The sequence below is a fragment of the Dromaius novaehollandiae genome, chromosome 2, assembly GCF_036370855.1.
Source record: "Dromaius novaehollandiae isolate bDroNov1 chromosome 2, bDroNov1.hap1, whole genome shotgun sequence".
Classification (NCBI taxonomy): Eukaryota; Metazoa; Chordata; class Aves; order Casuariiformes; family Dromaiidae; genus Dromaius; species Dromaius novaehollandiae.
Genome location: NC_088099.1, coordinates 45,233,887 through 45,259,478, shown reverse-complemented (window position 1 = coordinate 45,259,478; position 25,592 = coordinate 45,233,887). Strand labels below are relative to the sequence as shown.

General features: G+C 38.7%; 1 protein-coding gene, 2 long non-coding RNA genes and 1 other non-coding gene across 4 annotated transcripts in view; 3 read left to right on the top strand and 1 right to left on the bottom strand.

Annotated features, from left to right (window-relative positions):
• Window positions 1-547: 547 nt before the first annotated feature.
• LOC112985977 (uncharacterized) lies at window positions 548-12,630 on the bottom strand. The gene is made up of 2 exons (XR_010387658.1): window positions 11,817-12,630; window positions 548-4,400 (listed from the first exon to the last, which is right to left on the bottom strand). It is a non-coding gene; the product is annotated as an uncharacterized LOC112985977 (long non-coding RNA).
• Window positions 3,887-9,688, top strand: LOC112985976 (uncharacterized). The gene is made up of 3 exons (XR_003259877.2): window positions 3,887-3,970; window positions 6,159-6,345; window positions 8,979-9,688. It is a non-coding gene; the product is annotated as an uncharacterized LOC112985976 (long non-coding RNA).
• The window catches only part of PHF14 (PHD finger protein 14), a 166,339-nt gene continuing 153,345 nt past the window's right edge, over window positions 12,599-25,592 (top strand). The window contains exons 1-3 of the mRNA XM_026104994.2: window positions 12,599-12,863; window positions 13,451-13,561; window positions 23,716-24,365. Coding sequence (XP_025960779.2) covers window position 12,863; window positions 13,451-13,561; window positions 23,716-24,365 — 762 coding nt within the window. The 5' untranslated portion in view covers window positions 12,599-12,862. The remainder of the gene's footprint in view (window positions 12,864-13,450; window positions 13,562-23,715; window positions 24,366-25,592) is intronic.
• LOC112986075 (U6 spliceosomal RNA) lies at window positions 17,239-17,350 on the top strand. The gene has a single exon (XR_003259919.1). It is a non-coding gene; the product is annotated as a U6 spliceosomal RNA (small nuclear RNA).

The window sequence follows — 25,592 nt, the reverse complement described above, 5'->3', positions numbered from 1 at the left end:
AAAAGCAAAACCCATGACAAAAGTAAGTCTCATAAGAAATACATTTTATACTACCTTCTCCATAGCAGAATCATAGGAAACAAAAAAATCATGTACAGAAGCCATTCTAGAGATAAACTAAATTTTTAAAAGTAAAATAAGTCTTTAAAAGAATAATCTGTCTTCTCAAACTTGGATTCAGTGTATTTGTTCATAGGGTAAAATGAGCTTTGATTAAAACTTGACCAAATTGAAATGATTCATGTGATTTACATTCAGAAAACTCCAATGCAATGAGTTTTAAAAGAAGCAATCCTCTAAAGAAACAATTCAGGCCAGTGTGAATTTTTGCTTCTTGCCTCTTTCTCTCTTTCCTTTCCCATTTGGTCTGGAGGAAAAAAAGCATTTTTTTCAAGGTGATAGCTCTTTTAAATCTACTTAGTAGTATCCCGTTTCATGACAGCATGGCATTTGGAAGAAAGAGGAGAGTCATTTGAGGGGTACCAGAAAAGACTGTATACTGTGGAGCCACCTTGAGTCGCAGAATACAAATAAATAGTAGTGAGAATACAGACACAGACAGATATCATTTTATTACACAACAGCAAAGCATATGTGGAATCGTTAGGGCTACAATTACACAACCATTTTAATCCACAGTAAGTCCAAGGTGCTCCTCAAAGGGGCAGTTTCATCCATTCTTTGCCCTTGGCTACTCATGTACCAGCAGCACAGTAGGGGAGGCTGTAGGAGAGAGACAAAACAGAAAGTTTGTTTTCATCTGGTTCAATTCCAACTCATTGCTGTTGCTAGCACACAGGATGCGACTGTAAGAAGCACCCAGAAGAAGCAAATGGCAGGGGGGCAGTGGGACTGTATCTTTTCATTACATGCCTAACTGAACTGGCCATGTAGTCACAGCCTAAGTGTGTTGCTCCTAATCTGATCTGATATGGACTGCTACTGAGCTGGGCAGGTGACCCTGCCTTCCTCCCACCATGTGTTCCTATCTCTATGTTCCTGCTCTGTGCTTGCACTGGATCTGTCAGTCTTGGAGCCACCTGTTTTTTTTGGTAGGGTAGCTTTCTGTCAGATCAACAAACTAATCTGGCTCACTGTGTGGTTGCACAATTACAGAATTTGATACAGGTATTGAGATTTAATGTGAAACCTGTACCCTACCATCACTGTGACGAGGGAGACATCATTATGGTGGGACATTATGTTCTTATTTAAAAAAAAAAGCATGTCAGTGTAATTGAAAAGTATTTTTATATTTTAATTTTTACAGAATTTCCTGGGTTTGGGAAATATTTAAAGCATTCTGGAATTTGATTCCATTTCCTGTTCGATGAGAAAAATGCCAATGGCCTCATTTTTGTTTGTTTTTCTCTCCCTTTCCAGTAGAAGTATTAAAGGGAGACAGTTTGATCCAGGCTCTCTCATTTCTCCCTTTCTCCTTCATCTAGGAAGGGGTTGGAGAAGGGGAAAGGAATTTCTTCAGAACTAAAAAAAAAAAATTAAGATTAAACTTTTGAAATATTTAAGAAGACAAAGAAAAAATGAGAATGCTGTCCCTTCTAAATTTCCGAGACTGTAGCAAATAAGAGCTTCTCTGTTATTTTCTAAAAGTTAGGATATTTTCTGTTAAATAAGTTAAATAAAAGGGTTGTTGCTATTTCTCCCTATCATTGTTATAACATGATATGCCTAATTAATCCCCATAAGCATAAAAATGATGACTGCTCTAGGATAATATTTATCATACAAATTTGCTCATAGAAGATGGAGTGATGTTTTCTAGCTAGAAGTCTTGCCCATGTTTGGAACTGGAGTTGTTCAAGTCTCTTGAGGATCTCTGGTTTATGAACTATCTCAATGACAGCAGATTCCTTCTTCACTCACTACCACTAAAACCTCCCAAACTGAGAACTTATCTAACCCCAAGCTTTGCACAGAATAGTGTAGAATAAAATAAAATCTGCCATTCTCTTTTTCATATGGAACAGGTTATGTCTCTAAAAATCTGGCTCAGCAATACAGCAGTATGGAAAAAAATGGCTTCCTTTTCAGAAATCCTGCAGCTGCAATATTTCATCCCAGTTCTCAAGAAATAATTGAAATTGAGACTGACCTGTAAAATAATAAATTAGCACTATTATTTCTTAAATATTTATACTTTTTTTTTTTACAGTAGCGTATAAAACACAATTATACAGAGATTTCTGAAAGTCTAACTTTAATAGGCACTGTTCTGGGGGCTCTACTACCACTAAGGAAGGTGAAATCTCTTTCCCAGACTTACAAAATCAGTTCAACTTCCCATATCTGTTTTCAGAAACTTGTGTGTCCTTGCCAAGCAATTGACAGTAGCAGGCCATTAAGACTGGCCTTCACTGTAGTCTGTTTTCTCCCGAGCCACAGAATAAGATCAGATCTATCAGTTGTTGCTGTACTTTCCAGGCAAGGTGCCAGCATTTTTGCTGTATGCTAACAGCAGCATACCTTAACAAAGACAAGTGTTGCTGACTGTTTTTCTGTTTTATTAAATAACAAGCAAAAACTTTGTATAGATGGCTTGATGAAGTGAAACTCTAGCATAACTGGATGCCTTTTCTTTTGCAATAAATTGGATCTTAAATCAGCTCAAATTCTTAAAATATATTTTTCAACAAAAACCTGCATAATCTGGTAAAAACAGATTAAAACCAGATTAATCATTATGAAATCTGTGATGATAATAAAAACATATTCTATATCATCCTTGCTACACATTGTGCTAATCAGTGAGATAATGAATATCAAAAAAAGAAACAAATGGATTTCTAAATGTCCCAATTATTTAACAGAGAATATTAAAAGCATAAAGAGTACATTTTAGCAATTATTTCCTCTCTTTGTCGCTTACTGGTTTTATATATTTTATTATCATTTTTCATACAAATCCAAACCAGACCAGCTCAACTTCTTTTTTGTACAGATAATAACTAAAAAGAATTTAAAAGAATGCTATAGTGCTATAGAACCCCCTTTAGTAGAATGTATTCTATAGCAATTCCTGAAGATTTTGTCAGCCTAGCTGAAGGTTGTTTTTTTCTCAGTGAGACCAAAACAAGATTGTTTTGGAAAAACTTTATGTGAGAAGGGTCATTGACACTCACATTTAAAGTAAGTATTCTTGTAAAGTTAATAAACTTTTTTTTCTTTAATTCAAGCCTGTAGAATACTTTCCACTAGTAACAGCAAGCCTGTGCTTTTTATGTTTGTTGTGGCAGATGTTCTTTACATCCCAGATTTTTTCTGAAAAATGACAGAATGATTTGGTGGATGAAGGACAGTGTCTGGAAAATGTGTATCAGTCAGACAGTGTCATTAAGAACCTGAGCCAGAGCCCACCGAAGTCAGTGGCAATCACGGGCTTCTGTTCACTTTTCATTTCATGTTAAGAGAGAGTGGGGTTTGATTATTAAAAAAATAATGGAATGACTTTCTTTTCTTGTATTGCTCACAATTTTTTTCTTGGCTGTGAGGAGGAGGAAGGCAGTATTGGTGGAAGAATCTGTCACTGCACAAATAAACGTCTGGGTTTGTGACCCCAGAGGCCTGCACAGTGACTACCGGGTGGCAATGCCCTTAAGGAATCCGGGTAGGGTCCCAAGAAGTGCTGGGAGGGGGCCACTAGTTGTGGTGCGCATAAGCACTAATGACAAAGGGAAGGGCATTTAGGCAAACGGGAAGGAAGCTGAAGACCAAGATTTCTATGATAGCATTATGTAAAATGCTTCCTGCACCCCATGGGATCATGGGAAGAGGTGGAAGGCAGAGTTTTACTGCCTTGATTGGATGGTATAAGGAAGAAGAATGCAAATTCATCCTGAATGGAGAGCAGTTTCAGAATAAAAGGTGTACTTCAGCTGAAATTCATCTGAATGACCAGGGGACCAATAAGTGTGCCACGGAGCAGCAAGAGGGAGCTGCTTCACAAGGGAAGGTGAGTCAGGAGCTGATGGTGACAGCAAGGCAAGCAGGGCAGTGTCCTCACCAACAGGCCACAGTGCCACAGCACCCAAACAAGAGGAGAGCAGCTTAATGGTAACCAGGGTTAGCAAGTGGTCTGAAGATTGCCAGCCAAGGATATAGTGATGAGGCAGGTCCATGGTCAAGCGAGGAAGTCAAGTCAGTGGGTCAGGATCAGAGATGTACAGCACACAGTGTAGTTCAGGTGCGGACCACAGGTGAGGGCCTGAGCTTAAATGCAGATCCTGAGCCAAAGGGCAGAGGACCCCAGCGAGGCTTCTCCCAGTGTCTTCTCACCCAGCTGTTTCCCTAGAGTCTGATCCAAGGTCACAGGGCACTACATCACCACTGGTCTTGGGCATAGGCAGACAAATCTCTCCAGGAGGGTGAAGAGGTTGCAGAGCCTGTAAGAAGTTTAAGAGATAAGATGGAGAAATGGGAATGTCTTCCCTTACATAAAAAAGTGACATACCAGACCTCCTGGAAGCTTGGTGCAAAGAAGACAAGCAATTATACACTGTATTAAGTAGTAAGACACAAAATATACATAGGAAATACAGTAAGTTGTGCCCAGGCCAAAGTAGTAGTATACATTAAAGAAATTAGAATTAAATCAAATCAAAAAATTAACCACCTCACTAAGTACGTTAGAATCTGAATGGATTTGTTCCAATTGGACAAATATAGTATTGGGTCTCTATTAACAACCACTGAGAAAGGATGGGCAACACTGACTGTAATAATCTGAGAAAAATCAAGAAGGCAGCAAGGCAGGAAATACAGTTGTATGAGAGATTTCAATTACCCCCATTCAGACTGGATGAACATCATATTGAGATGTAAAGCAGAGATGAAAGTGTTAGACATTATGAATGACTCTTTAATGGAATAAGTGGTTAGTGAGCTCACACCAGAAAATACAAACCTTGACTTTGTACTGAATAATGAGCAGGATCTAATCAAAGTCTTACAGCTAATGCTATTCTGTGACAGTTAACATGTACTTTTTCAACATACCTACAAAGGCAACAAAATTCTGAAAATCCACCCTGCTTCTGCTCATCTTCAAAAGGGACATATAGAAAATGAGGAAGCTGCTCATAAGATATGTGGAAGGGATAGTCTAAGGAATTTAATTCTCATAGGCATGTGAGCTACTGGAAAACACTGTACTAGTGTCACAGCACCAGTGCTTACCACCTTTGGAAATGACAGAGAAAAGATAAAAGGAAGTTGGAACCACTACCCAGCCAAGTAAGGCAGATTATTAAAAACAAAAAGGAATCCTTCAAAGGGCTGAAATTGCATTCAAAACAAGAAAATACAAAGGAACGTAAGCTCTAGCAGACTAAATGTAAAAATATGATTCATTAGGCAGAACAGGGAAAGAATTTTAGGATCAACTAGATAAAGGAATCAAAATTAGTACTAAATCATTTTTCAAACACAGCAGGAGCAAGAAACATGCCAGAGAGTCTATAGGGCTAGTTGATGATTGGCATGAAATGTGTACTTAGACAGGGAAATGAATCCTTTCCATCAGTATTCACTGTGGAAAAGAAATGAAGAGAGTACCATACTAGAATGCTACTTTGTGGGGGAAGAGGGCTCAACAGAAGATCTGTCTGAATTAGAAGTTATTGTGGAATCAACTATAGATAAAATATTGAGAAAAAAGATAAAATACTATGATAAAGCACTAAGAAACTACCGCTATCACATGGGATTCACCCAAGAATTTTCAAAGAACTCAGGGATGAAACAGCCAAACTACTAATGGTGTAACCTCTTATCAGACTGGGCAGTAAATAACATGGCAGGTGAAATTCAATGTGGATAAATGCAACGAAAGTGAAATTCAATGTAGATAAATGTAAAGAAAGCAATGCTCCCAAGGAAAAGCAATCCTGGGTTCACAGGTAAAATGATGGGCTCTGACTGTTCCCACTCAGGAACAAGACGTTGAGATTAGGATAGTTTCATGGAAGTGTCAGTTCAGTGCAGGGTACCAGTCAATCACCCCATACACCTCAAGGAAAAAAAAAAGAAAAAAAAATCTTAAAAATTACTAGGACAGGAATAGAGGACAAATCAGAAACATTATTATACAACTGAATAAATACATCATTTGCCCACATGTTAGTACTGTTCTCTCATTACAGCAAGGACTGGAAAAGGTTCAGAGAAGGAAAACAAGGATGATTAGAGACACGGAACAGCTTCTCTATCAGGAGTGACTGAGTAGGCTGAGATTCTTCAGCCTGGGAAAATGATGCACTCAGAAGAGATGATAGAAGATGACAGCAGCCAGGTTCAAAAGAAACAAAAGAATCTTTTTTCGTACTTAAGGTATGTGGAATTTTGTGCCAAACGATGTTAAAAAAGCTCTGCGTGGGTTAAGGGGAAACTGGACAAGTTCTTAGAAGAATGTTTCTTAGAAGAAAGCCACACTACAGGTCACTAAATGGACAAACCACATCAGGACCAAGAAATTTGCACAACTGAAAATAACTGGAAGTTGGTAAATCAATGGAAACATCATACATGCTTGCTCTGCTCCTACTTTTCTCTGGCTGTCCACTTAGGTTAGATGGGCCCTTAATTTGAACCAGTACAACACCTCTATGCTCTCATGTTTTAATAGTTCTTTATATTGTTATTATTATTTGTTTATACAGTGGTCCAAATTATATTTACTTTACAAAGAGAATATAGCTTCTCTGATGAGTTGACAATCTAAAGGTCACAGGATAATAATGGTTAATATTCCTTATACAGCTTTTATGTCTAGGAGCTTAACTCATGACCCAAAATTCTGCTACACCTGGAATAAATCATACACAGAAAAATGACATAAACATGGAATTACTAAGCCTGCCCCAAAGAGATCATAAATATAAGCATAAAAGAAGAAACAGAAGCATATAGGTATGACAGGGAAGTACAAGTAAACTGTGAGACAATATGACAGACAGTGTCCAATGAATATTACAACATTTTGGGGCAGCATGGGTAAAAGGGTGTTTTAAGAGGAAAAAATAAACTAGTTTTGCAGATGTTTACATGGAACACATTTTAAGTATGAAGGATGCCTGGAAAAAAAGCTTGTCTGAAAATTTAACGGAGAACAGAAGGCTAATGCATTGTGTGAAACAAATTCCTATATCAATTGTCATCTGCCATAAGAAATGGCAGATGCAAGAAAGAGTAATCTGTGAAGAGTCTTCAAATCAAAACCAAGTAATTTATGACTGATGCAGCAGAGAAGAATTCACTAGATAAATAAAAATGGAAAAGGAATATGGCAGAAGCTGAGAAAAATCATTCAAGATAGACATGGCAACATCAGTATAGTATTTTCTTAAACCAGAGAAAGCAATATTGATATAAATGAGAAGGGAGATGAGCCTTCAGAATTTTAGCTGAATGGGCAGATATGGAAGCGGTATGTTAGATATGTTTTACACTGAACCTTTAGGATGTAACTTCAGTGACAGGATCTGCAGAGAGCTCTGAGTTGAGGATGATGTATTTTGTACGGGCATGAGTGACGGGGTGGTGTCACGGTGGCTGAAGGAAAGGTAAGCATATAGAGCGAAGTGAAGTGTGGGAAGACCTCTGTTTTAGGTCTGTTAAACTTGAATTGACAAAGATCTACAAAATGATGTATTTTTCTCAAGTTAAAATAGCTGTTTGATTATGGGGTTGCAGGACTAGAACTTGACCCAGAGTCATGCCAATGTGTGCGTTCCCGCACTGTGAGCAGAGGGAATGGAAGGCAGGAGTCTGACTACTGTATCAGTCTGAAAGCAATAAAAACAGATAGATAGAGCCATCATTCCTAACCCTTGGATTTAACATCTGCATCAGCAAAAGAAAGGACCCATCTCTACCTTTGATGTGTATGATTAGTGACAACCTCAGATTTTGCGCATTATATAAAGCAGACCTAAAAAACTATTGAGATTTGACAGTATCTTTGAAACTCTTTCTGCATAAGAGGTCAGATTGTATGTATAAGGAAGATACGCACAGGCTAGAAATAATTTCCAATCCTAAAAAGATACACATTACTTAGCGTGATGATTCATACAGAACAAAAAATCTAACTCTAGTACTTCTTAACCTTTCCAATCTTATTATAATCTTTAAGGTCAGAAAGCTCTTCTATTAAAGATAAATACTGCTTTTTTTTTTTTTTAATTTTTCCATGTATGCCATGTAATCAGAAAAAAAACCATAATGGGCTGAGGCTGAGATTAGGCCAGGGAGTGTAAGGAATGTCTTACTACCTGATGGGAACATTCCACGGCAGCATTTGACTGCACTAGACCTTGCAGCAGTCTGCAGCTTGTTATTTCAAAGTCTTACCATTTAGAGACTATCGATACTCGATTTCCTCTTTTTGTAATTTACAACAGCAAAGACATCCGATTCAGTCTTCTTCTCTTTATAGCTTACAATATAATACTAGACAAAAGAGCAGAGATCACTGAGACAGGTGCTTGCTGTTACGGTACAGTTAAAGAGTGAAAGCTGGAACAATTCTCCTTGGAAGGATATTTGAAGAGGTCAGTTTCCCTACTAGAGATGGTGATGTTTTGATGGGTAACAAAAGAGTTTGGTGTTTGGATTCAGACAGGTAGGTCATGGCTTTAACTGTCTGCTCACTGACAGGAAAAAAATGTAGATACAGGATTTCTTACTATTATTTCTCCATTCACAGTTGATGGATGATTTAAAAACATACTTATTCTTGAGTTTATTCCCTAGGTGAGGAAATGCTGTATTAGTGCATTTCTTTCTTTGACACTCAAAGCTTTCATTAAACTAAGAATATTTTAAGGTAGCTTATGTGAGTATGACTGTATTCTCTGCTGAATTGCTATTGTGTAACTCCTCCTAAAATGGTCTTTACAGAACAACAACAAAGATTCCTTTCTTAAAGCAAAAGTATAGTTACAGGATATCTTTTTCTCCAGCAGTGGAAGAGCGCCACTGAAATGGAGATTCAGACACCTACTCTTGCAACAGACTGTGCACTTAAGTGTTGACCTGAAGCATAGACATTGGACTACTCGGATAATTGAAAAACCTGACATGCTTGACATGACCTGATATGCTGAAATATTTCTAAGTAGTTTTTAGATATTATGATAATGATGGAGCTGCCATGACATTTTTACCTCTGTTATTATTTCAGCTCTTTATAGTTTTGCTCTAAAAATGACCTTTTAAGATAATTCTTTTGTATGTATGAGTGTAGTACTTCTTAAAAATGCTAAACTGACAACACTTACCAGCTGTTTTAATGATGTCAGTAAAGTATCTCACTTCCAGCACTGCATTATTAATACCTCATTTCTTGAAGCAAGAAGGCAACCTAATATTTCAATATTCTTGATTATCTGCTGAGATTTGCAAAGGCCTTGCAGAAATAAGGGGATGACATGTTCTCCCTGAAGGCCTCTTTCATCCGGAGCATGAACTTTCTGTTCTTTTCCCCCGATTTGAAAGATTCCAAATCTGCTAAAGGAGATTACAATCTACTACGGGAGGACTGATCTTTGAACAGACATTCTAGGAAGCCAGAAATGTCTGAAGAATTATGATCGAGAAGGAACTGGTGTTTCTTGTTAATTTCTGTACTGTTTGATTTATTTAGCTTTTATTATTAAATCTGGAGGATTTTCTGGTGACTCCTATCTTTGTGTTGCCCAGAGGTTTAAATAGGCAAACACCGGATAAATTTTCGATGCTCTGTAGTTCACATAATTGTATTGGTATATAGTGGTTTTTTCTGTTGAGGAATGAGGATGAAGTACATAATCTGAGTACAGAAGATGTAACAAAAGAACATATGCATACTGTTTTCAGAAGTAAAAAGAAATGAGAATATTCCTTTGGAGGGGAAAAGAGAGAGGAAGAATAAAGAGAAATATTTGGGAAGGGAAAGACTAAACTGGGCTGGGTGTTGAGGAAAGGCAGAAGTGCTGAGAGGGCTCGTGTCATAGGATGGAGTACAAACAGGGAAGGAGGAAGGAGCAGCTGGGCACTGTAATGTGTTGATGAGAAGTAGGGGCAGGCTGCCATTAACTTTGGCTTGATCACCTAGACTTACGAGGGCTGTGTACGTACCAACTGGAAAAACTCTGGAATTGCAGGAAACCCCAGAAAGCTGAACTGGTACCCAAACAGTCCATACCAGACTTGACATACATCTCATCAGACTTTCGTGTTTGAAGGAATTCCACCAAAGTTCCAAAGTTCCTCCACCTCTATACAGCACTTTCTTCTCCTCTTGACCATATTATGTGCTGAAAGCCCTCATTCTTTGAGGGTCCCTCTGTCCCTCAGCCTGCTCTTCTTTGTAAACCTAAATTTGGGGCAGTTGTGTCTACCTCTCCTTCCCCTTACACAGGGTCTTTCTGAGTTGTGCTGCAAATCACTGTTTATGTGACAGGATCAGGGGCTTGCCCCTTGGCAGATGGAGGATTCTCTAGACCTGGTTGCTGCACATGTGAACATCGACATGGAGAGTCTAAATGTTAAAGAGATCTGGGGCCCTCTGCTTGTCATATTAAGATTGAAATATGTTTGTATGTGAAGAGAAAGTAGGATGGGGACTCCAGTTAAAATGATAATTAAAAAAAAAACCTCTAGGAAGTTGTGTATGCAACTCCTGATGGCACAGGGAAGCTGATCAGAGTTTTGAAGGAAAGACTATACTGCATGGGCCAAAAGTATATTTGTGGAGGGCTGGTAAAACCAGCATCAGGAAAGGAATTTGTTGTGCTGTCAGGCTACATAGCCAAAGAATTGGTGGAGGTAATAGAAGATGTCCATGTGAACACATCAGCTGTTACTGCTATAATGGAGTAATGCAGCAGTCTTCAGCACTTTTTGCTGCAACTCCAGTTCAGAGGTTGGAATATCACTTCCACATGCATTTCCAGGCTTGGAAGCCTGAATGAGGCAGAAGACCCATTTTTGGGAAACACTGGCTTAATAGAAAGGACATGAAGGGATGAGCTGCAAATGCTGAGGAATAGTGGATTAACTATATGCTGCTGGGAACAGAAAAATTAATCTTTTTTCACTCATATAAAGACAGTACAGCTACGAAGTATTCAAACTACCAAGATTTGGGAATTTAGAATCGATTTCCTTGCTAACCTGTATGCAGCTAAGTGTTAATAAACCTGGCGTAGGACTGAGGAACCTGATTTTAATTCAGGCTCTGCCACTAGCCTAATACACGGGAAAGTCATTTCACTCCCATTACCTCAGTTTCCCTTTCCATAAAATGGAGATAACATTCTTTGCGTTATTTAAATGTTTTCCTAACAACAGGCAAGATATAAAAGACACATCTCAACTACAAATCTGCAGGACAACAATCTAAATGACATAACTTCAGAATTTGTGCTAAAAAAAATAGAAAATTCAATCCCAGAATGAAATTTTTTCTTTGGAATTTTCTGCCCCTCCAAAATATTCGAATGTCTGAAACTCAAAAAATGAATATCTGAAGTTATCAATTTTCTGAAAACACTGAAATGCATACTCATATAATACACTAAGCAGCCATCACTGTGCTCTATTTAAAAAATGACCTCATTTGCCCCAGTATGCTGTCTTTGCAATAATAGGAGCTCTTTGGGCTCTGGCCCACTGGTGTAGGTGATACAGGCAAAACCACCCAAACATAGCGCTGGCTCTTGTCGCAGACTGTGCGCTTGCCAACTGTTGCCTCCCCTTCACTCTTAATCACAGAACTAAATAACACTACTTTTGTTTATCCATCATTAAACACACACCTTTCATTAATGGCTTTTACAATCCTGTGGCAAGTTTTCATGCTACTGTTATTTTTTTTTTTGAATCCTCAAACTCTTGAAGTCACACGAGTACCTAAAAACATTGACACTATAAGACACCCCTGTTCTGCTTACAAAGATGCTTGGCAGAAACCCCCCCAAAGCAGATTGTCCCCTCAGCCTTTCAAAACTCTCATGAAATTTGGGGAGCTGGCTGGTCTGCTGCTGGCTGGCAGTGCCGCGTTGGCACGGGCACCGGCAGTGGTTTCCTCAGAGCAAGGCTACGGCCCCACATCGCTCCCCTTTGCCGTGGGTCTCTCCCCCTTCGGTTCCAAACTTAGCTCCTAGATCCGTGTGACGCGGTCAAGAAAATATTTCTGTATTTTTTTCCAATGGGATGGGTTGATACTTCTCCAGGCTGCAAAAAATGACCCTGAGAGTGCAACTCAAGCGCCAAGCCAACAGCGAATTCAACTTCTAGAACAGCTTTTTACTAAAACCGACCTTAATGCTTCATTTCAAAACCGGGGCAGAAACAGAGGCCGCACTAGACTGGTGATTTTTGATCTGTCTTCCCTAATAAAGGAGTTACTACACCTGCGGCCCCTGGGAGAACCAGCGCGCCCGCCCCGAGCCGCTGCGTTACGTACGAAACCCAGGCCCTACTCCAACTCCCGCCCCCCAGGGCCGACCCGCGGCGGTAGAGCCCCCGTCGCGGCCCGGAGCGGGAGGGCTCCCGCCGCCGCGGAGCCACCCGCCACCCCAAGCGCGGCAACGCCACCGCCGCGGCGTCGCCCGGTGCCGCGCATGCGCCGCAGGGCCGCGGCGGGGCGACGCGCAGGCGCAGCAGGGGGACCGGCCGCCGCGGGCGGGCGCGGGTCTGCATCCGGGTCGCGGCGGTGCCCATTGTCTGGGGAAGGGGCCCCGGGCTCGGCCGGCTGCGCGGCGCTGACGCTGCGCCCGAGGGGGGAGCGGTGAGCCGCCGCCGCCATCGCCGCTGCTGCCGCCGCCAGGGCTCCCGCCCGCCGCTCACCTGCGCAGGCTCTAGTAAGTGGCTGTGAATAGCTCTCCCCGCCCCTTCCCCGGGGAGATCCCTCCCCGCTCGGCGCCCCGGTCCGGCCCGGCGCGGGGGTGCCCGCGTCCCGCCGCGGGCGGAGCGGCTGCCTGCCCCTCGGGGCTCCTCGGCGGCCCCGCGTTGGTGTTGCCGTCGCGGCGCTCGCCTGGAGGTGGGGGGGGCCGGGCGGCTGCGGCGGGCGGGGGGCAGCGGCGGCGCCTTCTCGGCCCTGCGTCGGGCTCCTGCGGGGCGGCGGGCAGTCCGCGGCCGTTGCGTGGGGGCCGCGGCCGGGGCAGCAGCACGGTGGCGCTTCCCGGGCTCGGCAGCGCCAGGCCCCGTGCGCCCGCCGTCCGCGGTCCCTCCGCCACCTGTAGGAGTCTCCCAGGCGCTCGGCGGGCGGCGGGGGCGGGTCTTGCGCGACCGCGCTCCGCGTCTGCCCGCGGCGCTCGGAGGGGCGTCAGGGGGCACCGCTGCCGCCGCCGCTCCGCGCTGAGCTTCGGTGCGAGCGCCTTGCACGTAGCGGTGCTGAGCTCTCATTATGTCACGTAATAACAATAATACTGTACTTTTCTTCCTGCAGTGGACCGCAGCTCGAAGAGGAGACAAGTGAAGCCTTTGGCAGCTTCGCTGCTGGAAGCTTTAGATTATGATAGCTCTGATGACAGTGATTTTAAGGTTGGAGATGCTTCAGGTAAATATGCTTCCTCATCTCCTCAGTTCAGAACTATCTCATTTCTATTTTTATTAAGAAAACTTGTTTTCTGGTTGCTCATTTAATATCATGTGGGAGACAATGTATTAGTAAGGCTTGGAGACACCTGAAGTGCGTAAATGGCAATTCTCATACTGGAAATATGAAACAACTGATTAGACAAAACACCCATATGATACTTCAAGTGCAATTGAAATTTTCTGTACAGAAAATTGATAATTATGCAGTAGATACTTTGAAAGCAGACGCTTGGTCAAAAAAGTTTTGGCAGGAAACATTTAAGTACCTTCTGTGCTGTGTGCCTTAGTTATGAAGATATTTTTTGAAATATTTACTGCTACTACTATTGAAGTAAGAATGTTCTGAAGTCATTTTGTTTTGAATAACTCTTGTTAGTAATTTATTATGGATTTAAGAGGTTGTCTAATTTCTCGAGATTAAATCCACTAAGTGAGTGAAAATCTTAAGCAGAAAGATAATCTGTTCAGGCTTTTTACTATTTTTGCAGCAGTCAAAGTCAGGGTATCCACTCAAATAACTGTGCAGAAGGATGATTATGTCTCATACTAGAAGAAAGTCCTTGCTTTGAAGTGCTTTTGTTCTGCAGTTTTTTCTACGCATGCAGATTCCTATACCTGCAGTGAACATCTACAGAAACTTAAGCAAGACACTTAAACGTAATGAATAAATTCAGGTATACTGGAGAGAGAAAAATGAGGGCAGGACCGTATTTGTAAATAAACCGCACACTAGATGTTCTGTGGCATACGTTCAGGGAAATAAATGGAGGGATGCAGTTTGTATAAGATGTAATAGAAGCATTATGACAGCTTGTCAAATAACTTTGCTTTGTTATTTCTGTACTGAGGACAGAGGTCTATGTTTTCATGTGAACGTAACCTTTAAAAATGTTCCATCTCCGTTTCAAGATGTATATTTTTACATCTGGCAAACTCTTCCATATTAATAAACTTAAAAATGTTTAATGATCACTTCTCCGGTGCAGGTCTAAGATATGCTATAATTCTCCTTGCTTTTTTTCCCAAGCTTAGACATGTTCCCCTTGGTTGGTCTGGTAGAAGCAGGCTACGGTGACTTATGAGAGTAAAGCCGATGTCTTCTTAATAGTTGCTAAGGTTTTGGGAGGTTGTTTTGTTTACGTTGTTCATCTTGTTTGGGGGGCTTGACTTTCTTTTAAGGGTGTTGCCTTTTTCAGAGAAAAATTGCTATAACAGAAAATAGTTTTTCATCTCTCAGAGAAAAGCTCCCTGTACTGGAACAGTAGTAAAGGCAGGATTTAGGAGAAGAATTGGAAATGGAATACAGGAGATGGACACATAATCCAGAACAATACTTTTTTTTTTTAAATGACAGTAATTAAAAGAATTAGTAAATAAAACTCCCTGACTCAACTATGTCAAAATGTAGGATTCCTTTCTAATTAATATCCTCTTTGACTTTTACACATAGGGGGACAGTGTCCTTCCTAAGAGTATTCCAATCTTAATTTCATTTTGAGGAACTTGAATGGGATTTCACTTTAAAAAAAAAAAAAAAAAAAAAAGTAACGCTGAACTGAAACAATTATATGATAATGTGAGAAACCCAGTTTCTACTTTTAAAATGTTTTTCTGATTACTCTTCTGTGTTCATAGCTTTGTTCTGGCATTTCAGAACCTATGTCTGTCAGTTCTAGGAGAAATGAATGTTCTGTTTAATCTAAGATTTAATGAAAACAGTTTGAAACAGCATCAGAGTTTGACATTTTACACTTTATTGAAAGGTTTTCTTTAATTTGAAAGGGAAGAGTTGTGAGGGTTTGGAGAAGTTGAGGGAAGGAAAGTTTGTGAACGTATAACCTTAAATTGAAGGAAAATTCAAAAATACCATTTCTTATGTGTCATACTAGTTAGATAGTTGCAGGACATTTGAAATATAACATCTATGCTGGTTTGAATGAAGCTGGTCTAGTATGGCCTTAAATTTGGTTGTACATAGTCCATTCAGATTTAGGTGGAAGAAGTAGGTAAGTAAAGGGACTTTGAAATGAACATAGTTACATTAATTATTTATATATCTGTATATTTTTCATTTCAAAATTATATGTGAGTATATGAATAAAAATGTTTGTGTACATATATACACATGTACACACCTTACTAGACAAATTCTGGATTGTGAATGACGGAGAATAGATTCTCCTTTTGCTCACTATGGGATTTGACCTTCAAAGGATAATGTGTAATTTCTATTATAGTCAGGATTGTTGGTGTTTCTTTTTTCTTTTCTTTTCTTTTTTCTATGACCATGGAGGTCTCTCTGGGTACAGCCTGTTGCAAATCAGAGTCTGTATTAGTATTTAGTATTTGTTTTGGATTTGGAATTTTTTTGCACAATTTACTTGTGAAGAAAAATAACTAAATGTGATAGAAGGAAGAAACAATCTTTCTATATTGAAAGTGACCATAAATTGACTCATACCTTACAAGATCTGTAAATATGGTAATTCAACAGCTTTGCAATGTATGTTTCTTTCACACACAAATGCACATAAAAGTAGCAATTTTTAAATTTAAAAAACAAAACAAATTTGAAAGTAAAAGATTAAATGACAATTTAAATACTGAATTAAAAGAATTCTGAAGTTGTTTACTCCCTGTTGATTATTTTGCATCCATCTCTAGCTTTAGCATGGTAAATGATAAGCAGTAATAGATGATACTGTGAAAGTTTAGCAGGACTGAGTGCTGAACATTTGAACTGTTACGCATGTTCGTTGTTCTGTCAGACTTCTGGGAATACGTGATGCAGTAAGGATTTGAGAAGTGGGCACTAAATACTTTTAGGAAGGATTTTTTTTTTTTTTTCTGAACTTCCTGTATCCAGAGTCTTGGTGCCTTGCTAGATGTTTTTCACTATTGAAAATATTTCTAACTCCCTAACCTCCGTGCCCCCCTGAAATCTCTGTGGGAGATACATGCTTTACTTATAGTGTAAGTGCACTTATAGTTAGTTCCTTTTCTTTTGGATTTACCTCAGGCCAGTAGGCAATTATTGCCTTTTCTACTTTAAAGATCTCATTTGTTTCAATATCTGTTTAGGAGAATTGATTTTAGTTAGAACTGGTATGTACTTGTAAATTTTCTGAATGTAACTAGTTTTCAGGGTTATTGCCTTTGCGTAGATTATTTTAGTGTTAAATGGAGTAATTTTTTATGGCTTCTCTGTCACTACTTCTATGTAGTAGAAGGTAGTAGTGCTATATTTTAAAGTACTATTTATTTCTGTTTTTTACAAGCATCTTGAAAATTTTTTTTCGTAGTGTCATATATAATCTTAGTGTGAGATCTGTTTTTTTTTTTAAAAAAAAAAGGAAGCCCCACTGTGGCCCTTCAGAGTCAGAGCATACAAATATGTGACTTAAAATGATAGTACTCTGATGTTCTGAACTGAAGCTTTTTAATCATATGATTCGCAGTAGAGATCAGTTATTTGAAGTTTTGCTTTTGAATTAACTAGACCATACTTTTTTTAAATTTAATGAGCACAGCCTGAGAGGTACTGATGTAAAAACTCAGTGTGTAGTTGTACAGTAATTCCCATTAGGATTCCAAAGCAGAGATTTATTAATTTTCTTATCTCTAATCAGTGAAGTCGGTCATTTTTGGCAGCTCATATACTAAAATTGAAATGATGCAGAGAAATTTAGTATGGTCCCTGAGCAAGGATTATGTGTGAATTTAAGGACTGAAATCTCAATAGCTATTTGCAGCAGCATAGCTAGGAATAGCTGAATATAGTTGAATACTTGCATGCTGCCTTGAAGAACTGGATTCTGCGACTGCTTCTGCTACAAGCCTCCTAAACATAAATTATTAGAGGCATTTGTAAATGATTTTTTTGGTGTTTTGGGGTTGAGCCTGACTTAAATATTATACATTACTGTCGCAACTGAGGTCATTGGGGCGCAGTTTAAAACATACAGAATTATCAATATAAGTGCATATGCTAAGTATTCTGAAAAAAACAGATGGCTTGATCTAGAAATAAAAAGTTACATATATCTTTATCTTTCTGTAATGCGTTTAATCTCAGCGAAATGGAGATTCCACTGTTGCTTTCTGTGCAGAATATTGTGATATAAAGTTATGTTTGTGAAGCACCAAAATACCGTACCATAGTAATGGGCGCTACTGAAATATTGATGAAGAAACTATTAGTTTCGTTTTTGAGGAAGAAATTAAATCATATGCAACAGAAAAAGTGTAGGATGATTCAATTGACAGTGAAGGTAAGAGAAGATATTGAAAAGCTAATCATTAAGTGAATGTTTTACACAGTCTTAATGCTTACAGTCATTTGATAGCTTGACTTTGCAACCCTAATATGTAATTCTTCTGAGTGGAATTACCAAGGGTCTTTTCCCTCTGAGGAAATGAGAAATGCAGACATTGTGCTCTGTTGGGTTATCTTCATGCATGTGAGTGAGACCTTTATCTGTTCAGATGCCTCTCTGCTTAGAGTAGCACTTTGGAGCGACTGACTGGTGACTTCAGCCTATATTGTCTTTGGAAACAATGAGCTTTCTGTTCTTCCATGTGTTCATTGACAGCAGAGGAATATTGTAACAGAAGTCTAGGCTTTCATTCCAATGTGCAGGCAGGGTGGATTTTGCGATGGAACCACATCATTTTTATTTTTCTCCCTACTGTGACTCTCTATGCCTCTTCTTACCAGTCTGTTCCTTACAGAACCCTGTCTTGTTGGTTCAGTGTCATTCTACTTTGTCAGTCAGTCTTGGGACAACAAGATTTTCATAGCCTCCTACTTTACTACTTTCTCTCCTATCTCCCCATCTGTGTGTCTGTCCATCTCTTGTGCTTTTTCTGCTGCTCAAGAAGGTTCTTCTGAGCTTTATTAGCTCCATTAGCTCCATGGAGTGGTCCTCTACAAGCTGGTCACTTCTGAAAGTCTAGACATGCTTGGTGAGCATGAGATCTTTCAAGTCCTTCTTGAGCATATGCTCATTACAGTAGCTCAGAGACTTAAACTTGCTCGAAGCATGTCCCAGACACATGCTCAATCCTTTTCCAGATGTCAGTTCCCTTCTACATGACATGAAACTTCAAGGTATATCTTGGAAAAAATGTGTTCTAGTTCAATATTAAATAATTCATATTTTTCTCTAGCTTTACTTTCAAGAAGGGTAGAATTATTTGGATTGAAATTCGGCTGTATGGATTGTTTAGGACTGCAGCTTTGCCAAAGGAAATCATGTAGCATGTAATGTTTCATCCCAAATGAATGAAGTTTGATAGCATTATAAACAGTTGAAGGCAGTGCCTGAAACTGGGAAATGTCAAACAAATTTAGGAGGTAGTGCTACCAATTCCATCTGTATTGCAGCACAGTAAATTAAGGCAATTCCTAGTGACTGCAGTCAAGATTGGCACCTTACTGTGTTGAACATTTTTTCAGACTGGAATAGGCATCTACTGAAATGCTGTGTGAAATAATTACTGCTAGTGTAGAAGTGGAAGTACTGCTACAGAGAGTTCTAAACAGTTTTTATTTATGTTCCTCTGAGTCTTCCGTCCTTTTTTCAGTTAAACTAAATACCTATAATAATCAGAAACAAGTGTAATTACGGGTTTGTAGTCATAGTTTCATTTCCTGGTCTGGCCAATTTACACCTGTAATTAATAGCAAAGCTTAGATACTTTGTTCATAAATATTGTCTGAAAAATTTTTTTCTCTCCTCAGTGTAGTAATATCTTAAGCTATTCCAGTTTTGTGCTATATGTTCTTAACTATGTTGTCCCATTGGACAGTGCCAATTTTTTATTTGTCAATATTGCCAATATTAAATTGCCAGTAGCCTGCCAGTGTTAAATACTTAGGTAATCATACCATCATATCCTGCAAAATAGGATGGAAAACCAATGTCATAAGTGTAACTGATTTACTAGATTCTTTTATTTGAAGCTACAATCAAAAGTGAAATATTAAGCCATTTCCATTCTTGCTTTTAGTATAGCTGTGGGTTAATTGATCTTAGCATAATGGAGCTCTCTGACTTCAGCGTAGTAGACAAATGCGAGTAGGAATTTACCAGTCCAAGAACACTGCCTTTGGCAAGTTGGAAGTTTATATTTTTTCATATGTAATTTAGACTTCTCTGTCTTTTTTTATATCCACTTACCAGAATTGGAGCTTTCTCCTTAATTTAAAATCTCAAAGTTTTAAAAATTGTTTGCTATTTCTAGATGAGAAGTGTAGGAAATACAGCTTCCTTTACCCATGCTCTGTATAGCATGTGTGTAAAGGAGTTTCTCTGACCTCTGGAGCTGTTCTTGTGAGGAAGTTTTATGGTGTGGGCTGCTGTCACCAAAGCACTTTATGCAGCCCTTTCCACTTTCCCTGTTGTTTTAGGATACAGGCAGTGTGGGTGGGGGGTGTACTTGGTATTCTAGCAGAGATGTCGGGGTGGTTTCACATGTAAAAGATTTGTGTCCACCTTGCATTTTGGAACCAGATGCGGAGGGACCTCTGAACAGGGTGATGGTACCTGGGCTGCCATCACCTCCAAAAGAGTTAACCTAGCCTGTAGCTTATTTATTTAACCAGGCAGGATCCAAATACTGCAAGAAAGAACTTTCCGAAATGGTGCCAGACACTTCTGTTCTGCTACCTGCTTTGTTTCCGTAAGAACCAAGCCCCAAATTGAGTCTGCAGTATTAGTCTTTTAATTAGCTTATCTTCCAAGCTTCGATTAAAAATGAGCAATAAAAGTGCTTGATAAGCTGTACCCTGGAGGTCAGAATCAGCCTGTGGGTGGCCATGTACTTCAGCAGTGTAGCACTTACTCTCCATATATGTGTTTTTTTTGAGAATGCACAAATTCATGGGATGCTGAGTTTAAAGTTGCTTTAAAACGGGCTTTGGAAAAGCTTACTTAATCGTAGAGGTTTTTTCTACTGTGGTGGTGATTTCAGTGATGTAATAACTTTCCACTGCAGTCTTTTGCATAGCGTGTATTTGAAAACAGCTGATGTGGAGATTAATAGTCAATTTCTGTTAATCACATTTTTTTCTTCAGTTACTGCTGGAGCATAATGTTTGGTCTCGGAGAATTCCTCACAGAATTACCCTCTTTGGAGTTGGCTGCCGCCTGCCGTTGTGCTCAGTAGAACTGAAGCTACAAGCTGCACTGCGATAGATGATGCCTTTTTCACAACTGTTATCTCTGATACTTGTTCTCAATGGAACTCTATATTCTTTAATATATGACAGTGTACCTGTGGCCCCATCCTTCTCCGAGAGTAGCTTGACTTCTCTCCTATAGGGAACAACAGGATATGGTTGCCAATTTGAAAGAGCCATTCTTTAGGAATTTCTTTGATGGAGAAAATTGTATGCTACAGCCTCTTCCAAAGAGCAAGTGCATCTGACAGAAGAACAGCTGCAAAAATAGCTGTTATCACTAAATAGCTCTTTCTAGAAAAGTACCTATCACAGTGGATGTATTCAGAGAGAACAGAACAGGGATATCCCTTAGTGCAGGTACCTCTGGTGTGCACATGCATACAAAGAAATTTGAGCAGAAAGAAAGATAGAAAACATAATGTCCAGGTAAAAGGCAAAGGCAAAGAGAATTTGAAGGAGAACAGTGAATGAAGCTAAGGTTTATTCTCCGATTTATATTGTTTGCATGGCATAAAGCAGCTGGAGAATATTCTCAGTGCTGCAATATATTGATCTACAAAATCACTGTTGGTAACTTAGAATGCTATTAGAGATGAAACTATCCCCAAAGCGAGATCCAAGAAAAGCTGACGTGAAAGTTTAAATTTACAAGAAATCTAAGTGTATTTAGACACGGAACAGCACAATTAAAGCATCCAGAAAACTTAAATTGTTGTCATAGCATTGTAATGGAGGTGTAAAACAAAAGAAAATATAATAAGGCAATTTAAAAACCCAGTTAATTTTAGCACAGGAAACAATATGCTACCTTATTCATACTGAGATGTGTAGTGTACGCTGGCATTATAGGGTAGATGTAACATTGTTTGGGTGTTTAGTAGTGTGGATACTAACCTTAATATATTTCAGTTAATTAAAAATTTCAGAGGCACAGAATCTGGGATAGGTGCAATGCTACTGTATGTTTTTTATTTCAATTTTTAGGAGTATATATTCAAAATCATTATTGCATTTAATAATCTCAGTACTTAATTGCATAAGAACCTGTGAAATAGGATATAAAATACATTTTACTATTAAACATACATTTGACATCTATTCTATAATATGCATGACTAGTACAGGAGTCTAAAAGATCCTTGTAAGGTATTTGTGAGAAATGGCAAATAGGTATCCAAAGAAAGTTATTGTAACATAAAATTCATTTGTTAGATTGCATATTAGTTAATACTTTTTTTTTATTTTGGATATGCCTGAAGAGCATTCTTTTATTTCAAAACTTCAGTTAATTTTGCTTGTACTGCCATTGCTACCAGTAAGGCTGGCAGGTGTAGGAGAGTCGGTGAATTACTCTTTGAGCAGAAGACTGCACTATAACTTTTGTAACAGCATTCTCATTTTCTTTCCTGGCTCCCTAAAGGGTAGAACATTTGCATGAATCTTTTACTTTTTACAGGCTTGCAAAGAGTCTGTCATTCACCTGATAATAATAAGGAACAGTAGTGTTGCAGTCAGTAGTAGTAGCACTGATTTTTTTTATTTTATTAAAGTTTTCTGTTGATAATTATATGATCTCTTCATCAGATACTATCTGCTTCCACATACAAATATATACATAAAGAACAAAATCGACCAGTATTTCCAGGTAACAACTGAATTACTGGTTAGCCATAGACAGTTTCTGTGGAGCTAAAATAAATGGCTCTTGCTGGCATGGAAAGCACACTGGCACTGCTATTGGTTTATTTGGCTTTACAGAGAGATGGATGTGCACAGAAATTCTCTCTTGGTAAGGTAATATTGAGCATTTTTTCTTTTGGCTGGTAAGTAAAATGATGAAGGATTTCTTAATTTTAAAGTAGTAACGTGTTTCTTCTCTAGTTGCATTTAAAAACACTTGATGGTGCATTGAGGAGTTGTTGATGGCTCTGAACAACTTGAAAATTACAGCTGTTGCCTCACTGATCCCTGCACTGGATGAAGCAACTCTGTACTTTTCTTAATTTTTTATAATTTCTTTCTTCATTAAAATTAATACCGTAAATGAAAAGTGTTGGGAGAATATAAGTTGGGAGACATTTAAGGTGGAAGATTTTATAAATTCTACATAGTTCACTTACCTTCTTCAATAACTTTTACATGTATTTTTTAGTACAGGCACCTTATTTGTTTGATTTTTATATAGGAATCCATTCTTCTTCCTTATCTGTTGCACAGAATGGACTTTGTTAATTGATGGAAATAATGACTGCACACAGAATAATACCAGCTGGGTGGTATAAGGTTAGAATTTATGCATAGTTTTCAGCTTCAGCATTGAATGAGGTATAACTCTTGTGAGATTAGTAAGTGCAATAACATTGGAAATTAAAAAAAACAAAAGAAAGCCTATACCAGAACTGAAGGTATATGATTAACCACGTTATTGAAGCCTATACCAGAACTGAGGGTATATGATTAGCCATGTTATTGTTAGTACTTGCCATGTAAACTCTTCATTTTGTAATTTTTAGTCTCTTGGATAGCTATTTTATTTTCAATATTTTGAATATTTAGAAAATATCTCAAAACATTTAGAATAGGAATGCTCATTTTCTAAGGTGTGACTTCACATGGAAACTTTATCTATTCTGTACTGCTGCCTATTGTTAATATGAGCTGCAGTTCAAAGGAACATTTAATGTTCATTTAATAAATTCTACCATCTTTTTTTTTTTTTGCCATCTTAAAATGCGCTCGTGTTTAACAGATTCTCAACATACCACTCGAAATAGCAGTATTTGGACATCAACTGAAAAAATAGGTGAAGTGCCTTATGAGGGAGGAACATGCATCATTCTTTTGTTTAACAGCTTGCTTCAACAAAGTTTATTTTTTGGGGGTACATTTGTGTCGGAACTTTTTTTAAATTTTCATATGCTCAACAGATTCTGAAGGAAGTGGTCACGGGAGTGAAGATGCTTCAAAGGACAGTGGTGAAGGTTCCTGTACTGAATCAGAAGAAAATATCTTGGAGGAGGAACCAGCAGAAGGGAAAGTAGAAGAGCAACAGCCAAAAAGTTCCACTGAGGAAGAGGTGCCAACAGCAGATAAGGACAGAATTAAAGCTGAAAAGAAAGATCAGGAAGAAGAAGAAGAAAAGCCAAAAAAGAAGAAAGAGAAAGAGAAAGCAGTTGAACCTGATGCTGTGGTTGATGAGCAAACAAATGAACCAAAAAAATGGAATTTGCGCAGGAACCGACCTTTGCTGGATTTTGTATCAATGGAAGAACTAAATGATATGGATGACTATGACAGTGAAGATGATAATGACTGGCGACCTACTGCTGAGAAAAAAAAAGGAAAAAATGCACTGCGAAAAGAGGGAAGTGATGGTGATAACGAGGATGATGAAGACGATGGGAGTGGAAGTGATGAGGATGACAACGATGAGGAAGGTAATGAAGAAGATAATAGCAGCACAGCTAGTGATGGAGGATCCAAGAAGAAGAAGAGTAAAGTTCTTAACAGAAATAATGCAGATGATGAAGAACTGACAAATGATAGCCTGGCTCTTTCACAAAGCAAGAGTAATGAGGTAGTGCAACCAACTTTCTATAATATGTCTGTTGAGAAATGGAAACTACTCTCCAGTGCTATTCTGTTAATTTGAAAAGCTAAACTGATTGACTGGAATTCTGTTTACAGGATTTTGAGGAATAAACGAAGCAGCAAATTGTGCTAAATAGATGCTGCATGTTAAATAAAATTGCTTGGACCATTTGGCCAATCTAAAGCCACTAAAGTCAGTAGGGAGACTTTTCTTGGCTTTAGTGGGGTTTGAATTAGTCCTAGTGCAAATAGGAGGTCCGCTATGCAAATTAACATGCGTTAGTGAGAGGTTTAGGTCTGTTTTAGCCTAAACGTTGCTTATCTGTAATGATACAAGAGTTAGGGGTGTCTGTGACATGTTCATAAAATTGCTGAAATGATAGGTTATTCTTTATCCCAGCTCTTGTTGCAGCTGCCTGAAAGACTGAACACTAAGTTTGCCGTAGAAGAATTCTAAATAAAGAGGTATCGCACTCTGGATTAGGACCAACTAGGATAATTTGTGTTGTTTTTGCTTATAATGCACACAAACACAATAACTTCTTACAGTACCAAAAAGCATTTGGGGGCTGTTGTTATTATATTAAATAACTTCTAATTGCAGAATGTGAAAATGATATGTTAAGTGCCTAGTAATGTAATTTTTTTTCATGCACAATTACTGTTGCCTTAAAGGTTGTTCCTCTGGAAAAATTAAGATATTAGCTTGTCAGCATTGTTGACTTCATGTATCGTAGTTGCAAAATTTTGAACGAGGTAAAAATAATTGCTGTAAAATCTACCCTGAATTTTCAGGAAATGATTGCAACATTAACATAAAATTTAGGTTTCAGTGTTACTGGAATGACACTATTTAAAGTTCTGCTGTTTCCATTTCATCTTTATTTTGATGTGTAAAGTAGCAGGGAACTGAACAGAATATTTGGAAGAGTCAAAGGTCTGTGTATATTTCATTGCATATTTTTTTTAATATATATATATGATTGCAAATATAAGCAGTGCAGCTTTAATTACTAATGATTTGAGGAAAAAATGCATAATTCTGGATGTTTTTTACTTTTATGTAGGCATCTACTGTTTTTAAATTAGTATGGCTGCTGATGTTTGCAATTGTGGATTTTTATGCATTTTAAGTACCACTTTCGTGGAGACCAAGTAAATGTTTTAATGTCATTTGTCATTTGCAGTCTACAGAAGCTAAATGTTGCCCTGG